Source organism: Typopeltis vanoorti, chromosome 14 (assembly GCF_054136105.1).
Source record: "Typopeltis vanoorti isolate ZY-2024b chromosome 14, IOZ_Tvanoo_1.0, whole genome shotgun sequence".
Lineage (NCBI taxonomy): Eukaryota > Metazoa > Arthropoda > Arachnida > Uropygi > Thelyphonidae > Typopeltis > Typopeltis vanoorti.
In genome coordinates, this window is record NC_143562.1 from 9,333,456 (window position 1) to 9,361,108 (window position 27,653).

At 35.7% G+C, this 27,653-nt stretch overlaps 1 protein-coding gene across 1 annotated transcript in view; it reads left to right on the forward strand.

Moving 5' to 3' along the window:
* The first annotated feature begins 210 nt into the window (after positions 1-210).
* Positions 211-27,653, forward strand: part of LOC150099187 (uncharacterized) — a 59,666-nt gene continuing 32,223 nt past the window's right edge. The window contains exons 1-3 of the mRNA XM_090404275.1: positions 211-361; positions 6,254-6,407; positions 17,069-18,217. Coding sequence (XP_090260401.1) covers positions 17,193-18,217 — 1,025 coding nt within the window. The 5' untranslated portion in view covers positions 211-361; positions 6,254-6,407; positions 17,069-17,192. The remainder of the gene's footprint in view (positions 362-6,253; positions 6,408-17,068; positions 18,218-27,653) is intronic.

A 27,653-nucleotide genomic window follows, 5' to 3' on the forward strand; every position in this document is an offset into this window, starting at 1 on the left:
CTTTAAAAACAACAATGTTCGTAAAAGAAAAGCTAAATTTTCCGACCTGTAATAATAAACAAACTCAGTTTGTTTATTATTACATCCCAGAAGACAGACTGATAACCCTATTATCGGAATGGATTCTCCTTTTTCTGACATGCGCAGTAGTTTCGAGGGACCTCAAATCGGTGGGCGAACTATATTTGATCTATTCTACGTTAAAAAAAATTTAACCCTGAGATGGATAAGTGGCTGATAAAAAAATAAAAAAAAATTTCCGCGAACAATCAGAAGAAGCAGAAACAGACTGAAAAAAAAAAAAAAAGGACAGTATTTCATATTTTACCAGAACAGCCCGCACCGTCTTCAGAACCAAACGGTAAGAAGCAAGAAATGATTTTGCAGTATTCGCTGTGTATGTTTTGTATTGAATATAAATCCAATAAATATTATAATAAAGTATCTTTTTTTCGAGGTGGGGCATGAAATATTTTAATTTTTGCAAAGGGGACCCTGACATCCAGAAGTTTGGAAAGCACTGCTTTAAAGGACAAGATCCAGCAAGAACTAAGATAGTAATAGATAACAAGATCTTAGAACAGGTGAATTCGTTTAACTACCTAGAATGTTTGATCACATATGAAAATGAAAAAGATATAAACGTAAAAATGCAAAATATTTAAAACTAAGAGGTGTAATTAACTCTATTTTTTAACCAAACCTAGTTCAAAAACAAACCATACTAAAAGTATACAATACATTAGCCCTACCAGTCTTATTGTATGGAAGCGAAATCTCGACAATAAAACAAAAAGACAAACAAAGATTAACAACAGTAAAAATGAAGTTTATGAGAAAAACAAAGTATTGACCACAATTTGAACACAAAAGAAACGAAGATATGAAAGAATTAAACCAAGAATCAGTAATAGAAAAAATTAAAAAATATAAACATAAATGGATGGAACACATTCAAAGAATGAAAATAGAAAGATTACCAAAACAAGCTTTAAAGTATAAGCCATTAGGAAAAAGAAAACCAGGACGTCCTCTTAAACGATTCAATGATGACTTATAAGGCCAGAAGAGGCCACGCTAGGCCTAAATCCTTGATATGCATGATGATGATGATGATGATTAAGAGAAACTTATAAATTTAAACAATTCAAATTAAAATCAGATGACATACATTACTTCTTATTATTTAAGTGATATTTGGTGATTATATGAATTGAGTGAATGAGATTAATTATTGCTATTTTTATTACATGACAACTCCAAGGAGGCCAAAGATTCATCCAAGGAGGGCACCTACTCCACAACTCTCTCTCCACCATTCAATCCACCAAAAACGGCGAAATGCTGCAATTACTATCATCATCTACTGCCTGCCACCACTCGTATTTTCACAGACAATCACAAACATCCATGCCCACAGCAGGATTCAAACCTGCAGCCTTTTGGCTGGAGAGTGGATATGCTAACCACTTGGCCATCCAGGTTGGAAAGGCTCACTGAATTATTTTTAGAGCATGGAGAGTTTGTTATCTTTACCATAATGTCCACCATTGGTAAATTCAGAAGTACTATATTAATATTCATGTTACAAGGAGGAGAATTCTAGTGCTGCAATTTATTTTCTTATTTGTTTATTTATTTATTTTTATTGCTATTTATAGGTTTATGGCACTCAGTGTATGTTATGTTTCCTTAAATCAGTATATTGTGCATCTATGTATGTTAGGAAAGGAAAAGGATTTAATGATTATGTATTAATTCACTTTGTTAATTTCTCACTTAATCAATCTTCACATGGCTGAGGACTTGTGACCCGATGTATTAGTCTTCTTCATCTGTTCTGTCTTCTGTCATTCTAAATGCATTCTCCACCCTTAGTCATTTCCTAAGAGGCTTCCTTCTAACTCCTGACATTTTGCTAATATTTCAAAAAGATTGAGAATTTTCTCAATTGCCTTTTTCATTGTCCAAAACTCTTAGCATAAAGAACCACAGAGAAGACCATGGATTTGACCAGGCTGATCTTTGTGTTGATAGATATTTCGTATCAATCGATCTATATATCATGTGAAGTCGGTTGAAGTATATGAGATAAGTTTTTTAACATGGAGATTGGTAGTATGTGGCATGCATTGCATATAAAAGTGTAAGAGTGCAGCGATAAAGGAATGAGATTAAGGAATGGATAGATTTGATATCTAAAGTAAACCTCCAACAGTGAACCTCATTCACAATTTCATAGAGATTGTGTGAAGATCCTTAAATTAGTAATAATGTACTGCATTGATATAAATGATAGAGATGTTTACTGGCAGCTGAACAACGTGCATATTTGAATTAATGATCCCCCCCCCCTTGTTAACAGTAAATGAAGAAGTCTGCGTGTGCAGATAGACTGCAGATGTGATTTATTATTTTATTTTTTTTTACTAAACCTTTAGCATGCTGATGTTGGGAGTAAGAGCCTATTATATAGTTCCCGCCATCACTGGAATACTTGTATTGCATAGAGTAAGGAGTGATGGTAGAATGAGAGGTCATCCTAGAAAGCTATATAGGGATATGTATTTGCCATTTTCATAAGAGTTTTGCATGTAGAGAGGCAAGTAAGTGGAATGCTTTGCAGTAGTGTGTAGTCAGTGTACAATTGCTGAAGTGTAGTCAGTGTACAATCTGTTCAAATTGAGGAATGATTGGTATTGTGCTCTATGAAGACTAAAGATTCACAATGAATGACTCCCTGGAGACCTGAAATAATGCTGGTACTGCAGGGTTCTTTTCCTGTCATCAACAACAACAGACAACATGCAATTTTTGGGATATCATTATATTAATATATTGGATCTTGATTAATTTGGAAGAATCACAGGCACATTGCACCCTTCAATTGGAAAAGAACTCAGTTTTCTTATTGTTGTGGCAAGAGGAATTTTTATATGGGCATTTTCAGCTGAAGGTGAGTTAGTCAGTCTCATGAGGCGGTAGCAGGGCTTTTTCCCTCCCGGAAACTAAGGTTTTTCATCCTGCATACAGGACATTGGCCATTGAGAAAACACATGATTTATGGATAATATATACTAGTGATAGTGGGCAGTTGATGGTAGTAGTGTTTTGTAGTTTGGAGGTTTAAATAATGGAGAAGGTGAGTTGTAGCGGAGTAGTGTGCCCTCCCATAATGAGTTCTTGCAGGTGTCACATAATAATAATAATTTTTGTGTATCTTTAATGATAGATTATTATTATTATTCAAGCTTCCATGGAGCCAAAAGACTTGTCGTGTGAGGTCCTTCCTAGAAAACAGTCTGTCATACCACTCCTTCAACTCATTGCAAGTCAGCATCCTTCTCAGTATTGCAGCAATCCTCTGGGGTTACCTTCACCACCTTTGCAGCATATTCCCTGAATTTCAGGTTTCTATCAATCATCCCCAGATCTCTCGTCCCTCCCTACTTCCTAAAGTACAGCTCCTCCAACAGAGTATGCAGCCTCCCATCAATCTATCCCAAACTTCAAGACTTTACATTTTGCTGCATTGAACTGACACCCCATTCATTTGTCCATCTGTCCAGTTTATTCAAATCCTCTTGCAAGGCTGCTTCAACTGTACTATTACTAATAGCCCTTCCCAGCTTCACATCATCTGCAAACAACTGAGTATCCCCTTGCAATCCATTCACAATGTCATTGATATAAAGATTAAACAATACAGGTCTCAGTACTGAGCTCTGTGGATCCCACTTGTAACCTTCTGCTTTCTTGATATTGCCCCACCATACACAATTCTCTAATACCTACCAGATGGCCAGTCCTGAATCCAGTTGACTAATCTGACATCTAAATCGTGTGCTGTAACTTAAATATCAGCTTATCATGTGGCACCCTGTCAAATGCCTTTGCAATATCCCAAAAAAATGGTGGTGTATGCCTTTCCCTCATTAACTGCTCTTGTCACTTTATTATAAAAGGCAATCATATTATTTAAGCAAGAGCCCCCCCCCCCCTTAACAAATCCAAGTTGATTCTCACAGATAACATTAACCTCATCTGCCGAATGCTGTATATAGTCCCTCACTAATTTCTCCACGATCTTAACAACTACTCATGAAACCCAAACTGGTCTATAATTTGACACTTCCAGTTTGCTACCATTCTTTTGCAATGGTATCATCTTACTTTCCTTCATTCCTTGGGAGGAAATGTCTTGCTGCTTTTCCCGTAGCAAGACTATCATTGAAAAGCCAGGTCAATGGAGCCCAGTTCTTTAACACATGCTCTGATAACCTGTGGCAAAATTCCATCCGGTCCCACAGCTTTATTGACATCCAGAGTATTCAGTATTTGAAACACACTCTCCTCTTTTACCTCTAAACCTCGAACCTGCCCTAGCCCTCTAATATTAAACCCCACTTCTCCAGGATGAACAACTCCACTATGTCCTCTGCATCAGTCACTCTATTCCCATTTTTATCCTGCAATGTCATTCTTCCACAATAATTTCTCCTCCTACTGGCCACATAGCTAAAAAATTCCCTAGGATTTTCTTTGAATCTTAGGGCCAATCTCTTCTCATATTTCAGTTTTGCTTTCCTTACCATTCTAGTCACTCTCCTGGCCTGAGTCTTATATTCTTCATGCATCTGCTGTCCACTCCTCTCTTTATCTCTTCCATAACCTCTTTTTCACCTGCAGCTCCTGTTTGATATTGTTTAGCATCCGCTTTACACCAAACTGTGTCCTCTTCTTCACTAGCAGAATACAGCTTACTGTTGCTACTAATAAATATTCCTTCACAATTTCCCAAGCACCAATGATATCTTGCCCTTCTAAATCCTCCCTCCATGGAACTGTCCCCAAGTTGATATCTTAGAATATTATAATCGCCTGCCTTTTATAATTCCACATACATTCCCTTCTCTTTGGTACTCCTGCATCTCTGTTTATCTTCCAAGTCAAAACCACATGGTCACTCTCTCCAATTGGGGGAAGAGATGACATCTTAGTTATAATCAGCTCTTCTGATGCCATGATCAAATCCAAAACTCTTGAACCTTGTGTTACTTCTATTACATATTACCTAAGACATTTGTCTCTCAAGAATTCTAGAAATTCCATTCCTTATTACTACATGCATTTTCCTCTTCCCAGGTCATCTGCCATAGTTAAAATCTCCCATAACAATCATTCTTCTTGCACTTGCCAAGCTCAACTGCATAAACATCTCCTGTTCCTCACCCTCTGTGCTCCTTTGCTTATAGCAACACTCCATTAAATATCCTGTCTTGCCTACCTCTACCTCACACCATATGCTTTCAAAACCATTAGTGTCACTGCCTTCCAAAGCCTCCACTCCAAGAGGACATAAGTCATCACGCATCATAAGCAGTATGATACATGATGATTTATCCACTCCTCATTTTCCCTTCCTATCCTGTCGAAAAATACTGTACCTTGCTACTTCTATTCCTGTTATTATATCATCGTCCGTCAACCACTTCTCAGAGATCCCAATAAACTTTTGCCAGGCTGATGTTATCAATGCCATCAATTCATCTCCTTTATTCTGGATACTTCTTGCATCAGTATAAAGCATAAAAATGTCACTGTTTCTATACCTATCATTATTCCCTCCAGACTCCACTATACTCAGCATTACCTGATGTATCCACCCCTTCTCCCAAGCACATATTCCCACAAGATGCCACCCTTGCTACCATCTGCCCTGGTAATTCTAGTTTCTCTGCATTGACACACTGACTCGTTCAGAGAACATCAATCTTCCAGATGCCTACATCCTTCCTTATTTAAATGCAAGTGGTCTATAGCATACACTTCATTTCTGTTCTCAAATGGCCTCCAAGCATCCACATATTCCAGGCCTCTCTTCTGACACATTCTGGCTATCACACTTCATTATTGCTCTTCTACTAAGCTTATCATTATCATACTTGGGCAATATTAACTCATTAATTTTTTTTCAGACACAACCCAGCATTCCTATAATGAAGAAAATACTCTAATTATGATAGTAGAATAGTGATGATTCATTTATTATTCTTGCTATTCGATAACGCTCCAATATCATAACAGATTTGCAGTATTCTGGGTGTTCCAAACAGTTCATAACAGCTGAATATTTGTTTCACTTCATTGTTATTTCTAATGTACAGTTTAATATTGAAAATTTCATTATTCGTTACATGCATAGAGCTTCACCATAAGAGACTAATGGTACAATTGTATATAAATTCTCTAGAGACCAATGGATGGGCCCAATACAAGAAAAGGCATACTGATCTAATAAGGCACCTGGAATGAGAACCGAAAGATATATTTTGAAACTTCCAGAAACAACCAATTTTACTTCCATAGCACTACTATAAAGAGATAAGTACTTCAAGTTGTCCAAGGTAAGCGGGTTATTTTCTTTTGTATAGAAGTTGTTCGAAAAAAAAAATTATGTTAAAATGAAACTCATATATTCTAAAAATAATTACAATATTGTTTCATTTACCTGACTTCAGTGTACATTGCAAGTCACAATAACTGAATACATAGGTGCAAGTCCATCTGCATGTTTTTTGTGCATACATTAATCTACAATTGCAGAAGGATAATAAGGAACTGTCTAGCAGATAAATTGTGGAATTAGCAGAAATTAATTATACAGACAATTGTAGCACATAATTTACATTTGTTTTATTACTAAAATGCATCTCACTGAGAGAGCTTATACTTAATCAGACATTTCAAAGGTGCACTATATTATAAACATTTCTCATATTATCATTGAAGATTTTTCACAATTCTGTTACTGAGAGTCAACTGATAAACAGTATTTTGGTAAGTTTAAATAATATCATCATTAAATTTCTGATGTGTCCTAGAGATTTAGAGGATACTGTGATAGTACTGCATAATAATTTTATATTAACTTACTTTCTATTGAAAAATTTTCCACAAAATTAGTTTGCTGTCTGTCAGGACTGACAGATAACAAACTAAACAGAGATATAAAATTCTCATATCTCATATTTTAGTTTAGTCTATTTATCCCTAATATTGATTTTATATTAGGGATAAATTGGCCAATAATAATGGTATTTACTGGACTTCTGTCAGGACACAGACTAGTTATTACTAAGTGCACAAGAAATAAGAAAAGCCTCATTGGCTGCATTGTTAATAGTGATATTATCATGCTGGTTCAGGATACAAGAGTGTACAGAGGATTTGAAATTGGAAGTGACCATTACTTAGTACTAAGCAGGATAAAAAGGGATATCACATTAAAAATGAGGGCACCATAGTGGACACAAGAAGTTAACGAAGCAATGCTGGAAAAGAAGAAAGCATACCAAATGTTCCTAGAAAAATGTAAGAGAGCCAAGCTATGTGTAAAAGTAGCTAAACAAGTCAGTGGAAGAGTTTGGAAAGAATATGGAAGATAAATTTTCCATTGCCAGCCTGTCTGGCCGAGTAGTTAGCGTGTCCGCTCTCCAGCCAAAAGGCTGCAGGTTTGAATCCCTCTGTGGGCATGGATGTTTGTGATTTCTGTGGAAATACAAGTGCTAGTGGGTGGTGGATGCCATTGGTTTAGTTGCTGTCAGTTGGTGAGTGGTGGAGACAGAGCTGTAGAGCAGGTGCCCTCCCTCGATGTGTCTTTGGACTCCCTGGAGGTGTCAAATAATAATAATAATAAAATATTATCAGGAAGGTGGCAAAATGTTCTGGGGGCTATTGAACAAGCTTAGAAATGGAGGAAAGAATACGGTAAAAGGAATCAAAAATAATAAAGGTGACATAAAAACTGAAGAGATGAATATTCTAGATGTCTGAAGTAATTACTTTGAATGACTGTTAAATGAACCAAGCAGTAACAGAACTGTACTAGAAAATTTTCAAGAAGAATGCAAAGAGGATTACATATCGATACTTGAGATAGAAAAAGCCATCAATAACTTGAAATATGGAAAGGCAGCTGGAGTAGATGATATTCAACCAGAAATACTCAAGTATGGAGGTATAAAAGTTTTGCAGTGACTACACTCCATAATTCAGGGGACCTGATCAAAAGGTCACATTCTTGGTTATTGGAGTAGAGCTTTCATAGTATCTAGCTATAAAAAAAGGGAATAAAACTGAATGAGAATTATAGAGGAATATCTCTACTAAGTGTTCCAGGTAAGATTTTTGAAAGCATACTTGAAAAGAGGTTGAGAAAGATTATGGAAGAGAAATTTGGAGAAGAACAAGCTGGGTTCAGGCCAAATAGAGGGTGTGAAGATTAGATTTTCATTTAAGACATCGTTGGAATATGACAAGAATCTGTACTCAAGTTTTGTAGATGTGCAAAAAGCATACAACAAGTACCCAGAGAAAAGCCTTTCAAAACACTTCAATTATACAGAGAAATATATAGTCTATATTTAAATTGTTAATCAGTAGTTAGAATTGAAGGAAATACAGAATGGTTTAATGTAAAATCAGGAGTAAGGCAAGGATGCACATTACTCCATTCTTAAAGAGTTCGTCTGTATGGATCACATTATGAAAGAAAGTGGCGTTAGGCCTGATATCAGAATTGAGGATATCAAACTTAGTTCTTTGCTTTATGCAGATGATTTTGTACTCCTAAACACATCTAGTGTAAGTCTCCAGAATTCTCTAACTAAACAGAATAACAGCTGTAATAAATTTGGCATGAAAATCAGCAATAAAAAGACCAACACTATGAAAATAGTGTTGGTCTTTTTATTGCTTTAAAACTTCAGCTGCATTCTGAATGGAGATCCTATACAAGTAAAATATTTCAGCTGTTTAGGCATAGTTTTTAGTGAAGATGGCAGGTTAAATCTGGAAATAGACAGACAACACAATAAACAAAGCTGGTATTGTGGTTAGCCAGCTTGAATAAATATATATGGAATAAGAGAGAAATTAGCCAAAACACTAAACTAGCAATATACAAGTTGAAAGTTTTTTTTTCACTTAGTTGTACTATCAATTAAAGATGCCAAGAAATTATATTACTGGTTCCATTCTTTATACAAGTGTAAGCAAACAAAGTTTGCTTGAGAAGTCACTTCACAACTGGGCTACTTCTATATATAGAGGCTGATGACTTCACATCAATGCCTTAGTATCCAATAATGCAAGGCAACATATTCTTACAGACATGTATAATGCTATGCATTATGGGAAGCCTCTATATACAAGGCATACTGCCTCTATAGATGGCTATATATATTGTCTTCTCTTCTTCTTGAGTATTCTGCAATTGAGTAGGTTCTTCTCTTAGTAGCAAAAACTTTCCTTCCACTCTCTTCTGTTCTGAGCCTTCTCTTTTAAAGTTGTGTACCTATCTCCATTCAGCATGTGATCTAGCATTGTGTTCCTTACTCTTCCTCTGGGTCTTTTTCCGTCTATTTATCCTTTGATGGCATCTCTGATTCCATTCCCTCTCAGAATATGTCCAATCCAGTTTCCATTCTTTTAATCCTCCTTAACAGACTTCTTTCTTCTTCTACTCTTTTTTAAGACTTCTACATTAGTTATTTTATCTGTCCATTTGATTTTTTCCGTCCTTCTCCAAATCCACATCTCATAGCTTTCCAAAATCTTAATTTCTTCTTTTTTCAATATCCAAGTTTCAGCTGCATAGAGGGCAACACTCCGCACATAACATTTTATTAGTCTTTTCTTTAGGTATCTCTCCATTTTACTTCTGAATAAATTCCATTTTCTATTAAAGGCATCTCTTCCCATCGCTATTCTTGCTTTTATGTCACTTTTACATCTTCCATCATTACTAATCGCACTTCCTAGATATTTAAATATATTTACTTGATTCAATTTTTCCCTATTTATTCTGATATCCATATTTGCCTCTTTTCTTGATATTTGCATTAGCTTTGTTTTTCTTATGTTAATTTTCATTCCATAATTGATACAGGATTCCAGTAATCTGTTCAACAGATGTTGTAGTCCTGTTTCGGTATTTGATAATAATACCTTGTCATATGCGTATTTTATTGCAAATATCTTTCAACTTCCAATCTTTATTCTTTCTTCTGGATTCTCCAGTGCTTCTTTTAACATTGCTTTGGAATACATGTTAAACAAAATTGGTGACAGAGAACAACCTTGTCTTACTCCTCATCCAATGATACCTGGTTCTTTTGTACCATATATATCTCTCACCATGGCAGTTTGTCCCATATATAATGAAATAATTGGCCTTCTGTCTTTTCCATTAGTTCCACCATCTTATCCCATTTTACAAAGTCAAAAGCTTTTTCAAAATCTATATAACAGATATTAACTCTTTATTCATTTCCATACTTCTTTCACTTACTATTCTTAACAGTCCAATCACATCTCTTGTTCTCCTACCCTTCCTGAAACCAAACTGATCTTCTCCAAGAAATTCTTCCACCTTAGATGCAATTCTTCATGTTCAGATTCTCATAAGTATTTTTGATGTATGGGAAATGAGACTTCATCATCATCACCAAATTCCTGCCATGTACCCACAAGGGGTGTACAGGATATGATAGTACTACATGAAAAAATATATCATTACTAACTTCCTATCTACAATTTTCCTCCAAATCAGTCTGTTACTTGTCAAGACTCCAACATTATCAGATCTTTTATTTCTATCATCTAAGGCACTTTGTACCATATCAGTCCACCTATATCTTGGTCTTCCTGTGGGTCGAAATGAGACTTATTGTTCTAAAATCCTTGCAGTTCACTGCATTACTTTTCTTTGGTATAGGTATAAATATTAAGGTCATAAAATCTTTTGATAATTCTCCTTTGTTATAAATTAAATTTATTATTTTGGTTGTTCCTTCAGTTCCTTTCTTCTTAAGTTGTTTCAGGAATTCTGCAGGTATTTCGTGTATTCCTTCTGCCTTTCCACATTTTAGTCTTTAATGGCCATTTCTACTTCTGTCTTCAAAATATCTGGGCCTGGATCATTTTCATTTACCTTCTTTGTATCTTCTAATGGCAACTCATTTGGTCTATTTTCCTCATCATATAGATCTTAAATGTATTCCTTCCATCTCATTAGGACTTATCTTCTTCAGTTATGATTTCTCCATTCTTATTTTCTATGCCTCTAGCTTGAATTCCTTTCTCTTGTGATTTATGTTATTATTATTATTATTATTACGGTTATCTCCATGGAGTCAGTAGACTCATCGCGGGAGACCCAAACTAGCAAAACAATATCTGTCATGTCTCTTCTTGAATTCATTTACAGATGAAGAGCTCACAACAAAGTCAGGCAATGAATTCCACTCATTCACCACCCTCCAGGCAAAAAACCTTGTTCTGACACCTTTGTTAACCACACTCTTCTTTAATTTCCAGAGATGACCTCTTGTTCTTCCATCACTATCACACAGCTGAAACATTTCCCCTGCATCAATCCTATAAAAACCTTTTAGTAATTTGAATGTTTCTACTATCATATCCCCTCTTCTTCGCCTATCAACCAACCTCTGCAATCCACAAGCTCTCAATCTATCAATGTAGGGAGCATTTTTTATATCACTCACCAACTTGGTCACTCTTCTCTGAACCCTCTCCACAGCCTCCTCATCTCCAAGGAATCCAGGTGACCAGACCTGAGCACAGTAATCCAAATGTGGAAGCATCAATGCTTTATAAAGGGGAATAATAACCTCCTTATCTCTGGATGTCAGTGTGTTCCTCAACAACCAAGTAATCCTATGTGCAATCTTGGACACCTTAGCAATGTGTCCTCTGAACTTCATCTCCCTATCTACCAATACCCCTAAGTCCCTAGCCTCATCAATCTCTTGGAGTACCTTTCTATCGATGTAGTACACAGCTGGTAATCTTTTAATCCCAAAATGCATGACTTTACACTTTTCCACATTGAACTGACATCCATTTTCTTTTGCCCATTTTACCAGCTTATTTAAATCCTCCTGCAAACTTTCAACATCAGCTTGATTTTTTATTGCACTACACAACTTTGCATCATCAGCAAACAACTGAATATCTCCCTTTAAGCCGTTTCCTATATCATTTATATACAAATTAAACAACATTGGCCCAAGCACAGAGCCCTGAGGCACACCACTGGTCACCTGCCTCATTCTGGACTCGGCTCCTCCATACACCACCTTATGGTATCTCTCCCTGAGCCATTCTCCTATCCATATCACCAATTTAATATCCATTCCCATCTGCTCCAATTTGCATAACAGTGTTCTATGGGGTATCCTGTCAAAAGCCTTAGCAAAATCCAGAAGTACCACTGTGTAGCCAGTTCCTTTGTCCAACTCTGATGTTATTCTATTATGAATAGTTAATAGATTGCTAAGGCAGGATCTACCTTTAACAAAACCATGTTGGCCTCTATAGAGTATCATATCCTGATCCACCCATTCTTGAATTTTGTCTTTAACCAACTTTTCCAATACTTTTACCACTACTCCTGAGATGGTGATTGGTCTGTAATTCAATACCGCAGTTTTAGAGCCACCCTTATGCAAAGGAACCACTTTGCCTAACTTCCACTCCCTAGGGACCATACCAGAGTTCAAACTTAAATTAAATATCCAGGTAAGAGGGGTTGACAATTCATTTGCACATTCACGCAACACCCGAGCTGATATTCCATCTAAGCCTACCGCAGTGTTTGCATTTAAGTTTTGCAATATATTTAATACTTCTGATTCTTTAGCTTCAATTCTCACATTAGGTATTGCTATAGGTATAGAGATATCCTCACTTGGGTGATAGACTTTTGAGGAGTGATCACTCAGTAACTCGACTATTACATCTGATTTTGTCACCTCAATACCATCAGCACCCACTAAGGTTATCCTTCCGAAGTCATTCTTCCTCTTACTTGCCACATAGCGGAAGAACTCTTTGGGATTACCTTTGATCTCTTTGGCTAAGGTCTTCTCATAATCTGATTTAGCTTTTCTTACTATGCTGGTAACCTTCCTAGCTTGAGCCTTGTACTGCTCATGGGTGTTCTGATCGCCCTTCTCCTTGTAAATTCTCCATAACATTTTCTTTTTTTGCAGTTCAAACTTGATACTACTGCTCATCCATCTAATGCCTGCCTTGTTTGACCTCCTGACCATGGGGACACAATCTGATATTGCTTTCCTCAGATACCCGCTGATTTTATCCCAAGCACTGCTAACATCTTTCCCTTGCAATATGTTCTGCCATGGGATGGCTGCAAGCTCACTCCGAAGCTTGTTATAATTGCCTAACCTGTAGTTCCGTACATATCCCTTCTTAATAGAAAAATCCACAGATTTTGCAACCTCCCAAGTCAATACCACATGATCGCTTTCACCAACTGGAGGTAACGAGGACACCTTACTTATGCATATAACCTCTGAACCAATAACCAGGTCCAACACTCTCACACCACGTGTCCCTTCAGTTACGTGCTGTTTCAAGTAATTATCTCGTAGAAGATGTATGAACTCCATTTCCTTTTTGCTACGTGATATTTCCTCCTTCCAATTGATATCACCATAATTAAAATCCCCCATAATAATCACTAAGCCTTCACTCATTGCACTAAATTGCTGATGCATGAATTCAATATCTCCCCCCGTACTCCCTGGCCTATAGCAGCATCCAACTGTATATTTGGTTGCGTTGGTCACTATTTCGCACCAGACTGCCTCAAATGAACTCTCATTTACATGTCTATCATCATGATATACTACTTTCTTTGGCTGCAACACATCAGCTATCATCAACAGTACTCCTCCTCCTGTTCTATCTTCTCTATCCTCCCTGAAAATACTGTACCCATCACATTCAATTCCAGTGACCACATCTTCTGCTGACAGCCAAGTTTCACTAATGCCTACAACTTTTGGTGAAATTTCACTGACTAATGCCAAATATTCTTCTCTTTTATTTCGAATGCTTCTAGCATTGGTATACAAAAATTGCAGATTCCCTCTAGATCTTGTACCGGCTTTAGAACTGATATATAAGTCACTAACTACCGTAGTCCTATGCCGATTTTTATCCCCTCTCTTCTGCAATTTATTCTGCCTATTTTCATTTTCAGTCTGTTTATAGCTTGTTTTAAGTCACTTTTAGAGGTTTTATCGGAAGGAACATCAGCCCTTGAAGCGTCCTTATTTCCCAATATTATATCCATTCCAATGTGCACCTTCTTTTCCTCTCTGTGCCAAGAGATTCCACCTTGGTTTTCCGGGCTGGTAGCTGCCCCCTTATAAGTTCTGTTTGTTGCTATTAAAATTTTCTCGGGATATTAGTGGAGTGGTTTCCTGTTGCCTTCTCCACTGCAGTGCTCCAGCAAGTAGTAGTAGAGCTGCTGCCCTCTACGAGCTAGAGTAGAAGTTGAGAAAAGGAGAGACACCCTCGGGCCTCAAGTACTATAAAACCCTCGCGGTCGAAGTAAGCAAGAGTCAGCCAAGTGAGGCCATAAGAAAAGAATATAGAAGAAACTTGACACAAGTAAGTGGAAGCAATGTCAGGCTCAGCTCTGAACCCTGTGGCCACTAAGTACTCCCAAGATGGGAGACTATGGGGAATATGGTATATTCCTCAGGGGCTTCCCACCATATACCGGTTTCATCCGTAACTGGTATATGGTGGGAAGTTAGGTGAAAAAACATATGGAATAAGAGAGTAATTAGTCAAAACACAAAACCAGCTGTACGCAAGACAATGTTCAAATCATTACAACTTCTCAGAGCTAGGTTGGAAATAAAACATTTAATCTAAGACTGGAGACCATAGATATGAGAGTTCTGTGAAAGGGTATGGGAGTGAACAGATTTCATCAATGGAAGTATGGTATTGAAAATGAAGATATTAATAAAGAACTTTACATTGTTAGCATTTAGACGGGTTAGTTAAACAAGTGTTCTTTGCCAAATGGAAGACAAAGATATAGATGGATTAGTCTAGTAAAAAGTGCCTTAGGAGACAGAAATATTATATTGGATTTTTGACAAATAACAGATTAATTTGGAGGAAAATGGTTGATAGGAAAGTTAGTAATGATGTAACTTTTCATGTAGTACTATTTTAATATCCTGTTCATCCCCTGAGGAGTACATGTCAGGAATTTGATGTTGATCTGAGAGATGGCAGTTTCATCCTTGTGTTATGAATTTTTTTTTTGTTAATAATTGAAATGCATATAACGTTAATTTATTAAAAGATTTTTTTACATTAAAAGTTTAAACTTTTTAAAATTTTGCATAAATTGTACTTCTGTTTGTAATTAAGCAGATTAATAATTGAGCTACGTGATCAGTATATGATTTATTTATTTCTAACAATATAGTTTGACATTTTATGCTGCGAAAGTACATGTGTTGGATTTTGTTATCATCATCATAGATCATGAGATTCATTGTGTTATCTAAAGCAGACTTCCTGAAAAAGTCTATCATATCACTACTACTTTTTCACTTACTGCACCCTCACCACCCTCTTAGGCAGTGCACGTTTTGCACTTGCCATCTTCAAAATTGACTTCTCACTATTTATCATTTCTTTGTGCAACTTTTAGAGATGTTCCCTTGTCCTTTCCCTGTGAAAAATCTCTCCAGTGTCCATAATGTTTAAATGTCTCACTCATATCACTCATATTCATGTAGTACGACTGCCTTCATTTTTTGTTTTTATAACCAGTTCTTTTTCTCAATTCTTTGATGGAATCAATACTATAAGTGAGTCTCAGTAGCTCAGTTATTTTTGACGATGTCTTTCAGTTGGAAAGACCTTGGGTTCAAATCCCATTTAGGATGGGAAGAACCCTTATCAGGACTTTTCAAGTGAAGATGACTTAGCTAGTCTCATATGGAGGTAGCAGGTTTTTTTCCTCCCAGAAACTTGAGTTGTTTCATTCTGCATACAAACAAGAACACATACATTTGATACATACACTTATAGACATTGAGCTAACCACCTTATCCTGGAATCATGGATATTTAAGCAGCCAGAACCATCCAAGGTATCCTTGGATGATTAGGGCCCATTAAAGAACCATTGAAGAAGAATCAATACTATGAAGACAATGAGTAGGCGCAGTTTTGTCTGGGAACTGCTCGTAAAAATACACGGTGTGCTGAAAAGTTGTGATAATCACCATGTGATAATGAAAACCTCTGACATGTTTTCTTATACATCCTAAAAGAAAAAGAACAAATTATTACAATTTGATGAAACATGGGTTTAAGGATTTTTAAGATATTTTCTTTCTTGTGGTTTTATCAGCTGCTTTAATATCATTGTTGTACTAGGTGTTTATCAGAACTTTTCAGCTTCATCCCTCGTATGGTAGATATTTATGTGCTTAATTCTGTAAAATTATTCATACACAATAGTAATTAATATGATCAAAAAGTTTGAAGAACAAGGAGATATATATTAACTGCAGTTAATATATATCTCCTCTGACTGAGATATATAACCTTTCGTGTGTGGTAACCACATGAAATAAAAAAAGTAAAACAAACTGCTGGACCGTTTAGTGTTTATTTCCAAGTTATAGCTTATATTATTATGAATTCCTCGTTAAGTGTATTGTATGTTGTCTTCATAAGGATTTTGGCTATATCAAACAATAACAAAATGGTAATCTTAAAGGCTTTGTCTGCCTGTGCATAAAATACACTCATTTTTATTCAGAAGTGAAGCAATGACTATGGAAGATTGGGGAATTCAGTTGAAAGCAAAATGGATAAAAAAGAAGTTCAATGCTGATCTCAGAACTTGTTCTTGAAAGAATGTGATGAATTGGAACAGGTACACTTGTTCACTATGCTTTGTTTGGACAGGACAAAAGGAGTAGCAAAAATAACAAATGTTTATAATAATAGCATGAATAGTATGCTCACTGTATCAAATATAAGGGAACTTATGGAATAAATTTGATTAGAAAGAAAAAAAAAATACAACAGAAAATTTTATCATCTATCAGATAGATATACTGAATATGATGTATTGAATAATAAATGTTTAAATGCTGTGACATAACGGTTTTTCTTTTTTCCCATTTCAGCTCATCATACTTAGCGGCAAGGATAATACTGCATTACCCCCATCCCATCAACAAGTTCATGTTATGACTGTTATACTTTTTAACTAGTTTATGCATATTCATCTCTAATGAAAAAAAAAGTAATATGAATAAGTCACTTGAGGATGGAACATATGAAAAGAATGGGGAAAAGTTTATATATGAAACATGTAAGAATTCAATCAATGTGGAGACTATGAAGCAACCTATGTTGCTTCATGCTTCAGAAAAAGCTTTTTCTTTTAGCAAGAAACCATATACCTGTGAAACTTGTGGTAAATCATTTTCACGCACTTTGCATCTTAAAACACATCTAAGAGTTCACACCAAGGAGAAACCTTTTTCTTGTGAAATTTGTGGTAAGTCTTTCTCACAGTCAGGTAATCTTAAATCACACACACGAGTACATACTAACGAAAAACCTTTCATCTGTGAAATTTGTGGTAAATCATTTTCAGATTCTTCCAACCTTAAAACGCATATAGCACTTCACACCAATGAAAAACATTTTGTATGTGATACGTGTGGGAAGGCATTTGCACACTCCTCTCATTTTGAAATGCACAGAAGAGTCCACACTAGGGAGAAACCTTTCATCTGTGAAACCTGTGGTAAATCATTTTCACAATCTAGTAATCTCAAAACACACACAAGAGTTCACACTAATGAGAAACCTTATGCTTGTGAGACATGTGGTAAATCATTTTCACATTCATCTGCTCTTAAAACACATACAATAGTTCACACTGCCGAATCACCTTTTACCTGTGAAATTTGTGGCAAACCATTTTCATTTCCTCATCATCTTAAAACACACATGCGAGTCCATACCAAGGAGAAGCCATTCATGTGTGAAATTTGCGGGCAATCATTTTCACAAGTTTCAGTTCTGAAAACACATATAGCAGTTCACACCAATGAGAAACATTTTATCTGTGATACTTGTGGTAAATCATTTTCACAACCCAGTCATCTAAGAATGCATAAACGAGTTCACACCAAAGATAAACCTTTTACATGTGAAATATGTGGTAAATCATTTACACAATCTAGCAATCTTAAAACACACAGAAGAGTTCATGCTAATGAAAACTATTTATCTGCCAAACATATGGTAAATCATTTTCACAAGTTTTAACTTTTAATAAACACAATATGAGTGAAAGTTGTTTTACTTGTAAAATTTTTAATAAATTATTTTCAAAAGTCGATAATGACACATAAAAGGCAGCTGCACTTAAAATTCTAAACATTTTCCATTCTTCAGCTGTCTCTACCTTCCTTGTTATTTGGTGTTACTCCTACCCCCCCCTCCACGCACATATGGAACACTAATAAACTCATTGCATCTTCTGCAGATGTGGCCATTATTCCATCTCTAATAACTAAAGTCAAATCTTCCACAATCATCTATTCTTTCTACAAGTGACATACTTGTCCTCCAAACACTCTAGGTGTTGGCTTTACTGCTTCAATCAATTTTCTTTCATATGCCAATTTCTCCTTCTATTACACTCTTGACCTTCCATGCCATATACTTGTCATGCCAAATCCCAAATTTTCCCTACCCTGGGATATTGCTCCAATATTTGGGAGCAATATCCTCATTTGGTGGCATTGTGGTAACATTGTCTATTATTACGGTATGCAATGATATTAAATCCAACACTCATGACTCACATGTTCTTCAACTTCTTGCTGTGTAAGATAGTTATCCTTAAGTAGCAAACCTTTTGTTTTGGTACAGTATGACCTTTACTATCCTTGCACCAATAACCCATAAATCAATCCATCATTCCTGCTTTCAGTATGCATCCATAAAGTTATAAATTATTATTGCCAATAACTTGTGAATCAGTTAATTTTTTCAAGGCTAACTCTGCACCTTTATTCCTAATATTCTTTGCATTGGTGTATAAACACAGTACCCCCCCCCCCATTTCCCCCCTTCTTTCCTGCAATTCTTCACTCCATCATCTGAGTCCTTAAATTTGTTCAAACCATTATACATCACCAATTTGTTTCCTTAAGGAAATCATGCTTAATCATGTATCATATTTTGTTGTTGCCATTGAGGCCATCCCTACATCCTTATTTTTCATTCCCTCATCATTTATATCACACTGATCCTGGTGGCTTGCACTCACAGGCCCACTGTGTGCTTTTCATTTCACTGACTGGTCACGCACTCTTCTCCTCATAAGCAATCCACCCAGCTTCACACTGCTGCTCTCAATCAAATGCAGATCATATTCAGCAAATAGCTGTCTCATACTTAGGGACGGGTGATTGAGTTCACTTATGTGCCCATACGGAGAGGTAAGCTGAGCACCTCACAGTGTTCCTGCTGGCCTGGCTGGCCAAGTGGTTCGTGTATCCGCTCTTCAGCCAAAAGGCTGCAGGTTCGAATCCTGCCATGGGCATGGATGTTTGTTGAGTGTCTGTGGAAATACTAGTGGTGGTGGTCGTCGGTAGATGGCGGTGGTGTAGTTGCGGTCAGTCTGTGAATTGAGCAGTCAAGACAGTTGTAGAGCAGGTGCCTTCCCTCGATGAGTCTTTGGACTCCCTGGAGGTGTCAAATAATAATAATAATAATACCTTCAAATTTATTCCATATATCCTTCACATTCTAGGCCAGTTGTAATCATTGCTCTTCTCCTCATTCCCTACTATCATACCTTGACAACATACAATTCTTCCACTTCACTACCTTTAACAACATTTGCAAATTCTGCATTACATCTTTCATATTTGCTTGCAAATAATTTGTTCCTTACTAACACAGTCAACTCTTCCACTTCCTCTCTCTCCTCTCCGCACCCTCAGCTCTTCATATCATTGCTCTTTTCAAATATACTTTTGACACCTGCTCCATTTTAACATATTTCACCACAGAGCCCTTATACTCACTGTGCTACACTCCTTTTCACCATTTCACAGTCATTCATATTTGACTCCTCCATCACTAGCACTTTCCTTCTTATACCTCCAATCACCAGTCTCTTCTCTGAATGTTCTGTCTTACTCTGTTCATGCATAAATTCATTCATTACTCTTACCAGTTCTTTTCTAATATCCTCTCATATTCATATCTTTCATACTAGCTTCTTCATCATTCTTTAATTCCACTTTTATTATATCTGTATCAGTTCAATTGTTCATATCATCAGTGAATTTTATCGCTCAATCTTGCCTACTTTCATAACTTTTTACAACTCATATGCTACTCTTACACATTATTTTTCTTTGCTGTCAGATGAGTACTTATTTTTCTTTTTACATGCCCAATATTCTCACTTTCAGTTACTAGTAGATCACTGTCCATCAACTCTGTATTCAAGTTGCACTTCTCTCACACACAGTTCATCCACTTTAAAACTCCAAGACTTATCCATATAATCCATAAGGTCTTAGTGCAGTGAACATTCTCCATGAAATTTCAAAATGATATCAAGCATTTCATTACCTCTGGACTATGAAAGAACTGTAAGAAAAGTTTTTGTTACCAGACAGTTTTTGTCATGATTCTTACTTAACTTTGAAAAACTGCACCATGAAATCCTATGGAAGGCAGCCTTATTCCACTAAGGAGGTGTAACACATGATGAGTATGAAATTTGCTGTTCAACTTCATAAATGATAAACAAAGTATGGAACCAATTCCATATTCCTTACAAGAGGATATGAGTAGTCATTTAGAAATAACATGCAATTAAAAAAAAAAAAACATTGTATTTTAGGGGAATGATGTTTTCTGCACTGACACCATCCATTGAATATATTGCATGCTTCACATTTTATATTCAACTTAAAAAAAAATTAATTTACTAATAGACAAAGCAGCTGACATCTTGCTTTTTGATACTCAGTATATATTGCTTTAAGTTTAAAGGGTTTGAAAGAAAACTGAAACTAACAAGCATGCACACTGAAAACACTACATGCACATAACCTACAACAACAACTCTCTCACAGAAATACATCAAAATCATTAATTAAACAAAAAAAACTTATGTGAATTCATAGGGTTCTTGAATCATGACATCATCCAAAATGTCCTCTTTCTTTACCTCTGAAACTTGCAACATGTCATTCTGTATAGTTATTGTAAAATGCACATAAGAGTTCACACCAAAGAATGACTTTGTATCTCCAAAACATGTTTGCAAATCTTTATTTCAACCTTCTGAACTTAACATGTCCAAATGAATTTATTCTCCGTTAATGAGAATGAAGTATGAAAATACTTTTTCATTAGCATTTTGCGTTACTTATAAAACACATCTGTACATGTGGTAATATAATTCCTGAAGTTATATGGTCTGTATACGAGTTATATCAACTTATACACTGACATATGCTTTGACCCCATTGTAACTCTGTCTATAAATTTGGTAAATCATTATTACAACCTTGTTATTAAGTTCAAAGAAATTTGCACATATAAAAATAATACTTTTCTTATAATATATATGTTCAGAACAACACTGAAACCATTGATATAAAATAACTATGGAAACTGTGTTGCCCTGTAGCCTATGAGCATGGTATAAAAAATAACAAATGAAGAGAACTGGTTTCATGCAGTGATAGCTTTGATAGAATATATACTTCATAGTTCATGCTCAGGAATTTACTGTGGTCTTAAATAACTGGAAACCTTTGAAAAAAAATGTGATTCTGGTTATTTCTGACCTGGAAATAGTCTGGAATTTTTTTATTGTATTTTCCAAATTAGATAAAGATAAATGTATTTTGAATATTTAAAATATTTTTCTGTGTAAGATACTGTATATGATGTATGAGGTTGTTTTATCATTATGTAATTTTAAAAAATAAAATAATAATAACACATACATAATAATTTTAAGTTGACAAACTTTATAAAAATCACTGGAGTACCACACAAGAGTTGGAGTCTACAAAACAATAGCCAAACCTACACTATTATATGAAAGTGAGATATGGACCTTTGGAAAAAGAGATATACAGAGAATTCAGGCAGCAGAAATGAAATTCCTTAGAAAAACAGAAAAACTAACCCTATTAGATTTTTTAAAAAAAGTGAAATAATTAAAAATCTTAAAATTAATTCCATAATAGACTTGATGATTAAATATAGGAAAAACTGGCTGCACCATATAGCAAGAATGCAGAGAGAAAGATTACCAAAAAAAAGATCTTAACATATAATCCTAGAGGAACAAGAAATAGGGGTAGACAAAGAAGAAGATGGACTGAATCCAGAACAGGATACTTGGGTTAGAACCTGGATGGGAATAATAATAATAATAGATAGATCATAAATAGATGGTTATGAGACCAGAACAGACTACATGACCTAATACTAAAAGAATGATAACATAAATCTTATGCTATTTCATTGAGAAAATAGTATCGTTTAAAAATTTTATTTTTTATAAGTTCGATTCTCGTCGTGATGGGAGGAATCTTTATCTGGACGATTTCAATCGAAGGTGAGTTAGCCGATCTCATACGAAGGTAGCAGGGTTTTTTCTCCTGCATACAGACAAATCGGCCCTTCAGAACACACGCAATTTACAGACATAGAATACCAGTTATGGTGGTGATGGGTGGCAGATGGCATTGATTTGTACTAGAGGTTCGGTGTAGTGGTTGAGACAGTTGTAGGTATCTTCCCACGATGAGTCTTCGGACTCCTTGGAGGTGTTAGGAATAATAATAATAATAATAATATCAGTGATGGCAAATGCATGTTGCATATAAGACAGCGCAAAGATTGTATTTTTTAGCACACTACCTAAAGGTATAAAGAAACCCAAAGTGCAGACTTTGGCTTTTACTTATTTTGAGTATACATACAGTATATCAAATCCCAGTATACATTTCTTATTCTACTTTCTTTTTTTTCTGGGAAATTCCTTTAACTGAAGTGGATGCCAAAGCTAAGCAGTAAGATTTTTTTCCTTTTGTGTGTTTCATTGAAAATGATCTTCAATAAATTCCAATATTGCTGAACAGAGATAAGCTCCTAGAAAATTACAGACGTTATATCAATGGTTTATGTGGATTTCACTTCAACTGTATCTAACTTAATTTTTTTTAATGAAATTTTGATGAATAATTTTATTTTTAATAAATATATTTTGTGAATTGTAGACCATAAACCACCAAACAGATAAGCGTTTTATTATCTGCAAATTCTTCACTAGATGTTCATCATTATCATCAATATTACTGACATATACCCTCAAGGGTATATGTCAGTAATATTGATGATATCACAATATCCTAGTGATATTGTGATATCATCATCATTAAATTCCTCATATATATCTTCAAGTGGTGTATTAGGATATGATAGTACTACATGAAAAATTTACATCATTACTAACTTCCTATCTACAATTTTCCTACAAATCAATCTGTTACCTGTCAAGACTCCAACATTATCAAATCTTATATATCTATCTTCTAAGGCACTTTTTACTGTATCAATCCACATATATCTTGGTCTTCCTCTGGATCTTTTTCCTGCCATCCTGGCAGAGAACACTTGTTTTACTAGTCTTTCCTCTTTCATTCTGCTTAAGTGACCATACCAACTGAGATTAGCTCTGCTAGCACATTGCTGGATGCTGACAATATCAAGTTCTTTCCTAATATCCTCGTTTTTAATATGATATTGCCATTGATACCATCTGTTCGTGCCCCTACTCTTTCTCAGGATTCATATCTGCAGTCTCTAGTCTTTGGTCAAGTGTTTTACTTCTAACCCGGCTCTCAGATTCATAAGTTAAAATTGGTTTGAACACTGTCTTTATACAGCTAATTTAGTGTTTTGGCTAATTTCTCTCTTGTTCCATATAAATTTATTCAGTTGACTTCCTACCATACCAGCTTTGTTGATTCTGTTGCCTATTTCCATATTTAATTTACCATCTTCACTAAAAATAATGCCTAAGTAGCTGAAATGTTTTACTAGTTCTGTAAGTTCTCCATTCACAGTGCAGTTGATATTTTCAGTGTTTCTGCCTATTTTCATTGTCTCTGTCTTTCTAATGCTAACCTTCTTACCATATAAATTACAAGAGTTATTAAATTTATTCAGGGAATCTTGTAGATTTATAGCAGATTTATTTAGAAGAATAACATCATCCACATAAAGCAAAGAGCTGAGATCAACACCTCCACTTTTGATATCTGGTTTAATACCACTTTCCTTCATAATGTGATCCATATTGATAATGAATAACAGAAGGGATAATGTACATCCTTATCTGACACTAGATTTAACATTAAACCATTTTCTTGTACTTCCTTCAATTCTAACTGCTGACTTACAACTCAAATAAAGACTAAGTATTGCTTGACATAATGCTCCCTTAACACCATATAACTGTAGCGTTTGGAATAGCTTGGCATCTTGTCATGTGCCTTTTCCAGGTCTACAAAACTTAAATACAGATCTTTGTTATATTCCCATGATTTCTCAACTATCTGTCATAAGTGAAAATCTGATCCTGACAGCCTCTATTTGGCCTGAATCCAGCTTGTTCTTCACCAAACTTCTCTTCCACAGTCCTTCTCAACCATTTCTCAAGTATACTTGCATATATCTTACCAGGAACAGTAATGAAATGCCTCTGTATTTCTCACATTCAGTTTTATTTCCCTTTTTATATATGGGTACTATGACAGCTCTACTCCAATCATCTGGAATTCTTCCCTCTGTCCAGGCCTTCTGAACTATGCAGTGCTACCACTAAGACTTTTATACCTCCCATATTTGAGCATTTCTGGTCGAATATCATCTACTCCTGCTACCTTTCCCCATTTCAGGCTTTTGATCACTTTTTCTACTTGAGGTATGGATATGTATTGTTCAGTGTTTTTTACCACTATGCTTGTTTCATTTCGCAGTTTTTTGAAGTAATTACTCCATACTTCATGGATATCTTTTTCTCCTGTTTTCATGTCACCTTTATCATTTCTAATTTCTTTAACAGCACTCTTTCCTCCATTTCTAGCTTCAACAACCTCCAGAATATCTTGACACCTTTTGATATTTATTTTCTATGTTCTTGCCAAAGTCCTCCCATGACTTGTTTAGCTTTCTTATATTTGTCTCTGTATTCTCTAAGATCACAAGCTGACTTATTTACCAGTAACTTTTCATATACTTTCTTCTTTTCCTTCACTGCCAATTTAACTTCCTGTGTCCACCATGGAGTTCTGATTTTTCTGTCCTTGCAGACAACCTCACCACATGCCTCTCTGGCTGAATCAATCAGGGTTTTCTTCAAGGCTTGCCACTGAATCTCCAAGGTTTGGTTCCAGTCCTCAAACTCTTTCATTTTTTCTTCAATAATCGTTGTGTATGTTAGTCTAGAGTTCACATCTGAGAGCTGCTCAACTTTTATTCGCTTTAAAACTTTCTTACATGTTATTCTTTTCAATATGAAATTTAATTTTATCATGCTCAAGAATAAATTGTGACCACTTCCAATTTCAAATCCTCTACACTCTGGTGTCCTGCACCAGTGGGAAAACATCATTATCAACAATAACATAGTCAATGAGACTTGTCTTATTCCTTGCCTCTTCTCTCCATGTGAATTTGTGCACATTTTTTTGTTGGAACACGGTGTTAGTAATAATTAGTCCATGTCCTGAGCAGAAATCCAACAGGATTTCTGCTTAGGACATGGACTCTAATTATTATTATTAGCTTTGCTCTTTTCTCCAAATTTTCCTAAATATTTTTTATGTCTGACAATCGTTGCCTACTCTGCTATTTAGATCCCCAACGAGGACCAACTTTTCCTTTTTCATCATGTCAGTGGCTTTCTGTAAATCCTCAAAAAATTCCTCCACTTTTACCTGAGTAGAATCTTCTGTGGGACCGTAATCACAAATAAAGTCATTGTCCAGTTCCCCATTCTGATATCTGCCCATACTTGAGATTGTCTGCCATTCAAGAAGATTAGCGTCGTATTTAGTGTTGAATAGTATGGCTACTCCTTTTCCTTGTCATTGCCTGAATATAAAATTTTGTATTTATTGCTCAGAAAGATCTCACCAGTTTTTGTCTTTTTTTGTTTCAGTCATCCCTATTATGTCAATCTGGTACTTATCCATTTCCTCAGCTGGCTCCATTTCTTTGCCATTCATGCTTCTTATGTTGATAGTACCAATCGTGAACACTGGTAATGTTGAGTTGGGGTAAGTTTTATGATTTGTTCCAGTAGCTGACTTTTCGCTGTTTGCACTAGCTTTTGGCAAAAACAATGGGGGCCTTGTTTAACCAGGCGACGCTCTATCTGGCATGAAATTCTGTCACGTTGTACTTCATTTGAAATTTTGTTTTAAGCCAATAAGAATACAATTTGGTCAGCTAAATCCAAAATTGCCAGCCAGTGCTCATCCTTTTAGTATTCAGGTAGATACTACCTGGTTACTAGGTAGTATCTACCTAGTATAACAGGATGCACCACGAAGGTGAAGATTGGACATTAGGTCAGAAGCCCTGGTCAGTTCTCTGTATTGTGGAGGTCTCTCAGTTATATAGCCTTGATTTTTGATAAATAATATCCCAACCAAACCTACAGCAGTATTTAGATTTGAATTCTGCAATCCTAAGTACCTCTAGTTCATTGACCTCAATTCTCATATCAGTTATTGCTACATAAGAAATATCCTCACTGGGGTGACTTCTGAAAAGTGGTCAGTCAGTAACTGTATTAATACATATTCCTTGGTCACCTCACTACTGTTAGCACCCACTAAAGTTATGCTTCCAACGTACTTGCAGTGTAACAAAAGAATTCTTTGGAACTCTATTTTACTTGCTTGGCTACAGCCTTCTCATGTTTAAGCTTTCCTAAGCTGGTAACCTTTCTAGCCTGAGCTTTATATTGCATTAGATTATGTGATACTAAGGAAATCAATGTGGGCATTAGCCTATATACAATCATCAGCAGCCCATTTGTGAAGATACTTCATGCACAGTTTGTTTGCTTATGTTTAGATAAAGGATTAAACCAGGAATATAATTCATCTCATGTCATCTTCCTTTTTTCCATCTTTTACCTTGTGTCGAGGGTTTATTAATCATCATACTTCAAGCCGTTCACAGGATAAGGTAGTCAGCCCTACTTCCCGTTGTATCCTATGTTCTGTAGTGGCGTTGAGTTCTCAAGGCTGGTTTACCTGCTTTGCGGGATGAAAACCCCCAGATAAACTGGGGAGAAAAACTCCTGTCCACGCCCAAGACTGGCTAACTTGGTACCACTGCTGAGGAAGATCCTTAACCTCCTCATGTCGGTGACGGGATTCGAACCCAGGACACTCCTTTACAACGCACATGGTTGAGGTGCAAAGCCACTTGGCTAACCGAGCAGACAAATATAATTTATTTGCATTTTAAATATATATTAAATTTGGAGGAAAATTTTTGATAGGAAGCTTAAATATTCTAAAGCACATTACATCGATATTTTTAAAGGTCAAGTCCCATGAGAATGTTGTAACAATAAGTTGTCTCTGTATATTTTGTACTAGATATTTTTGTAAATAACCCTTT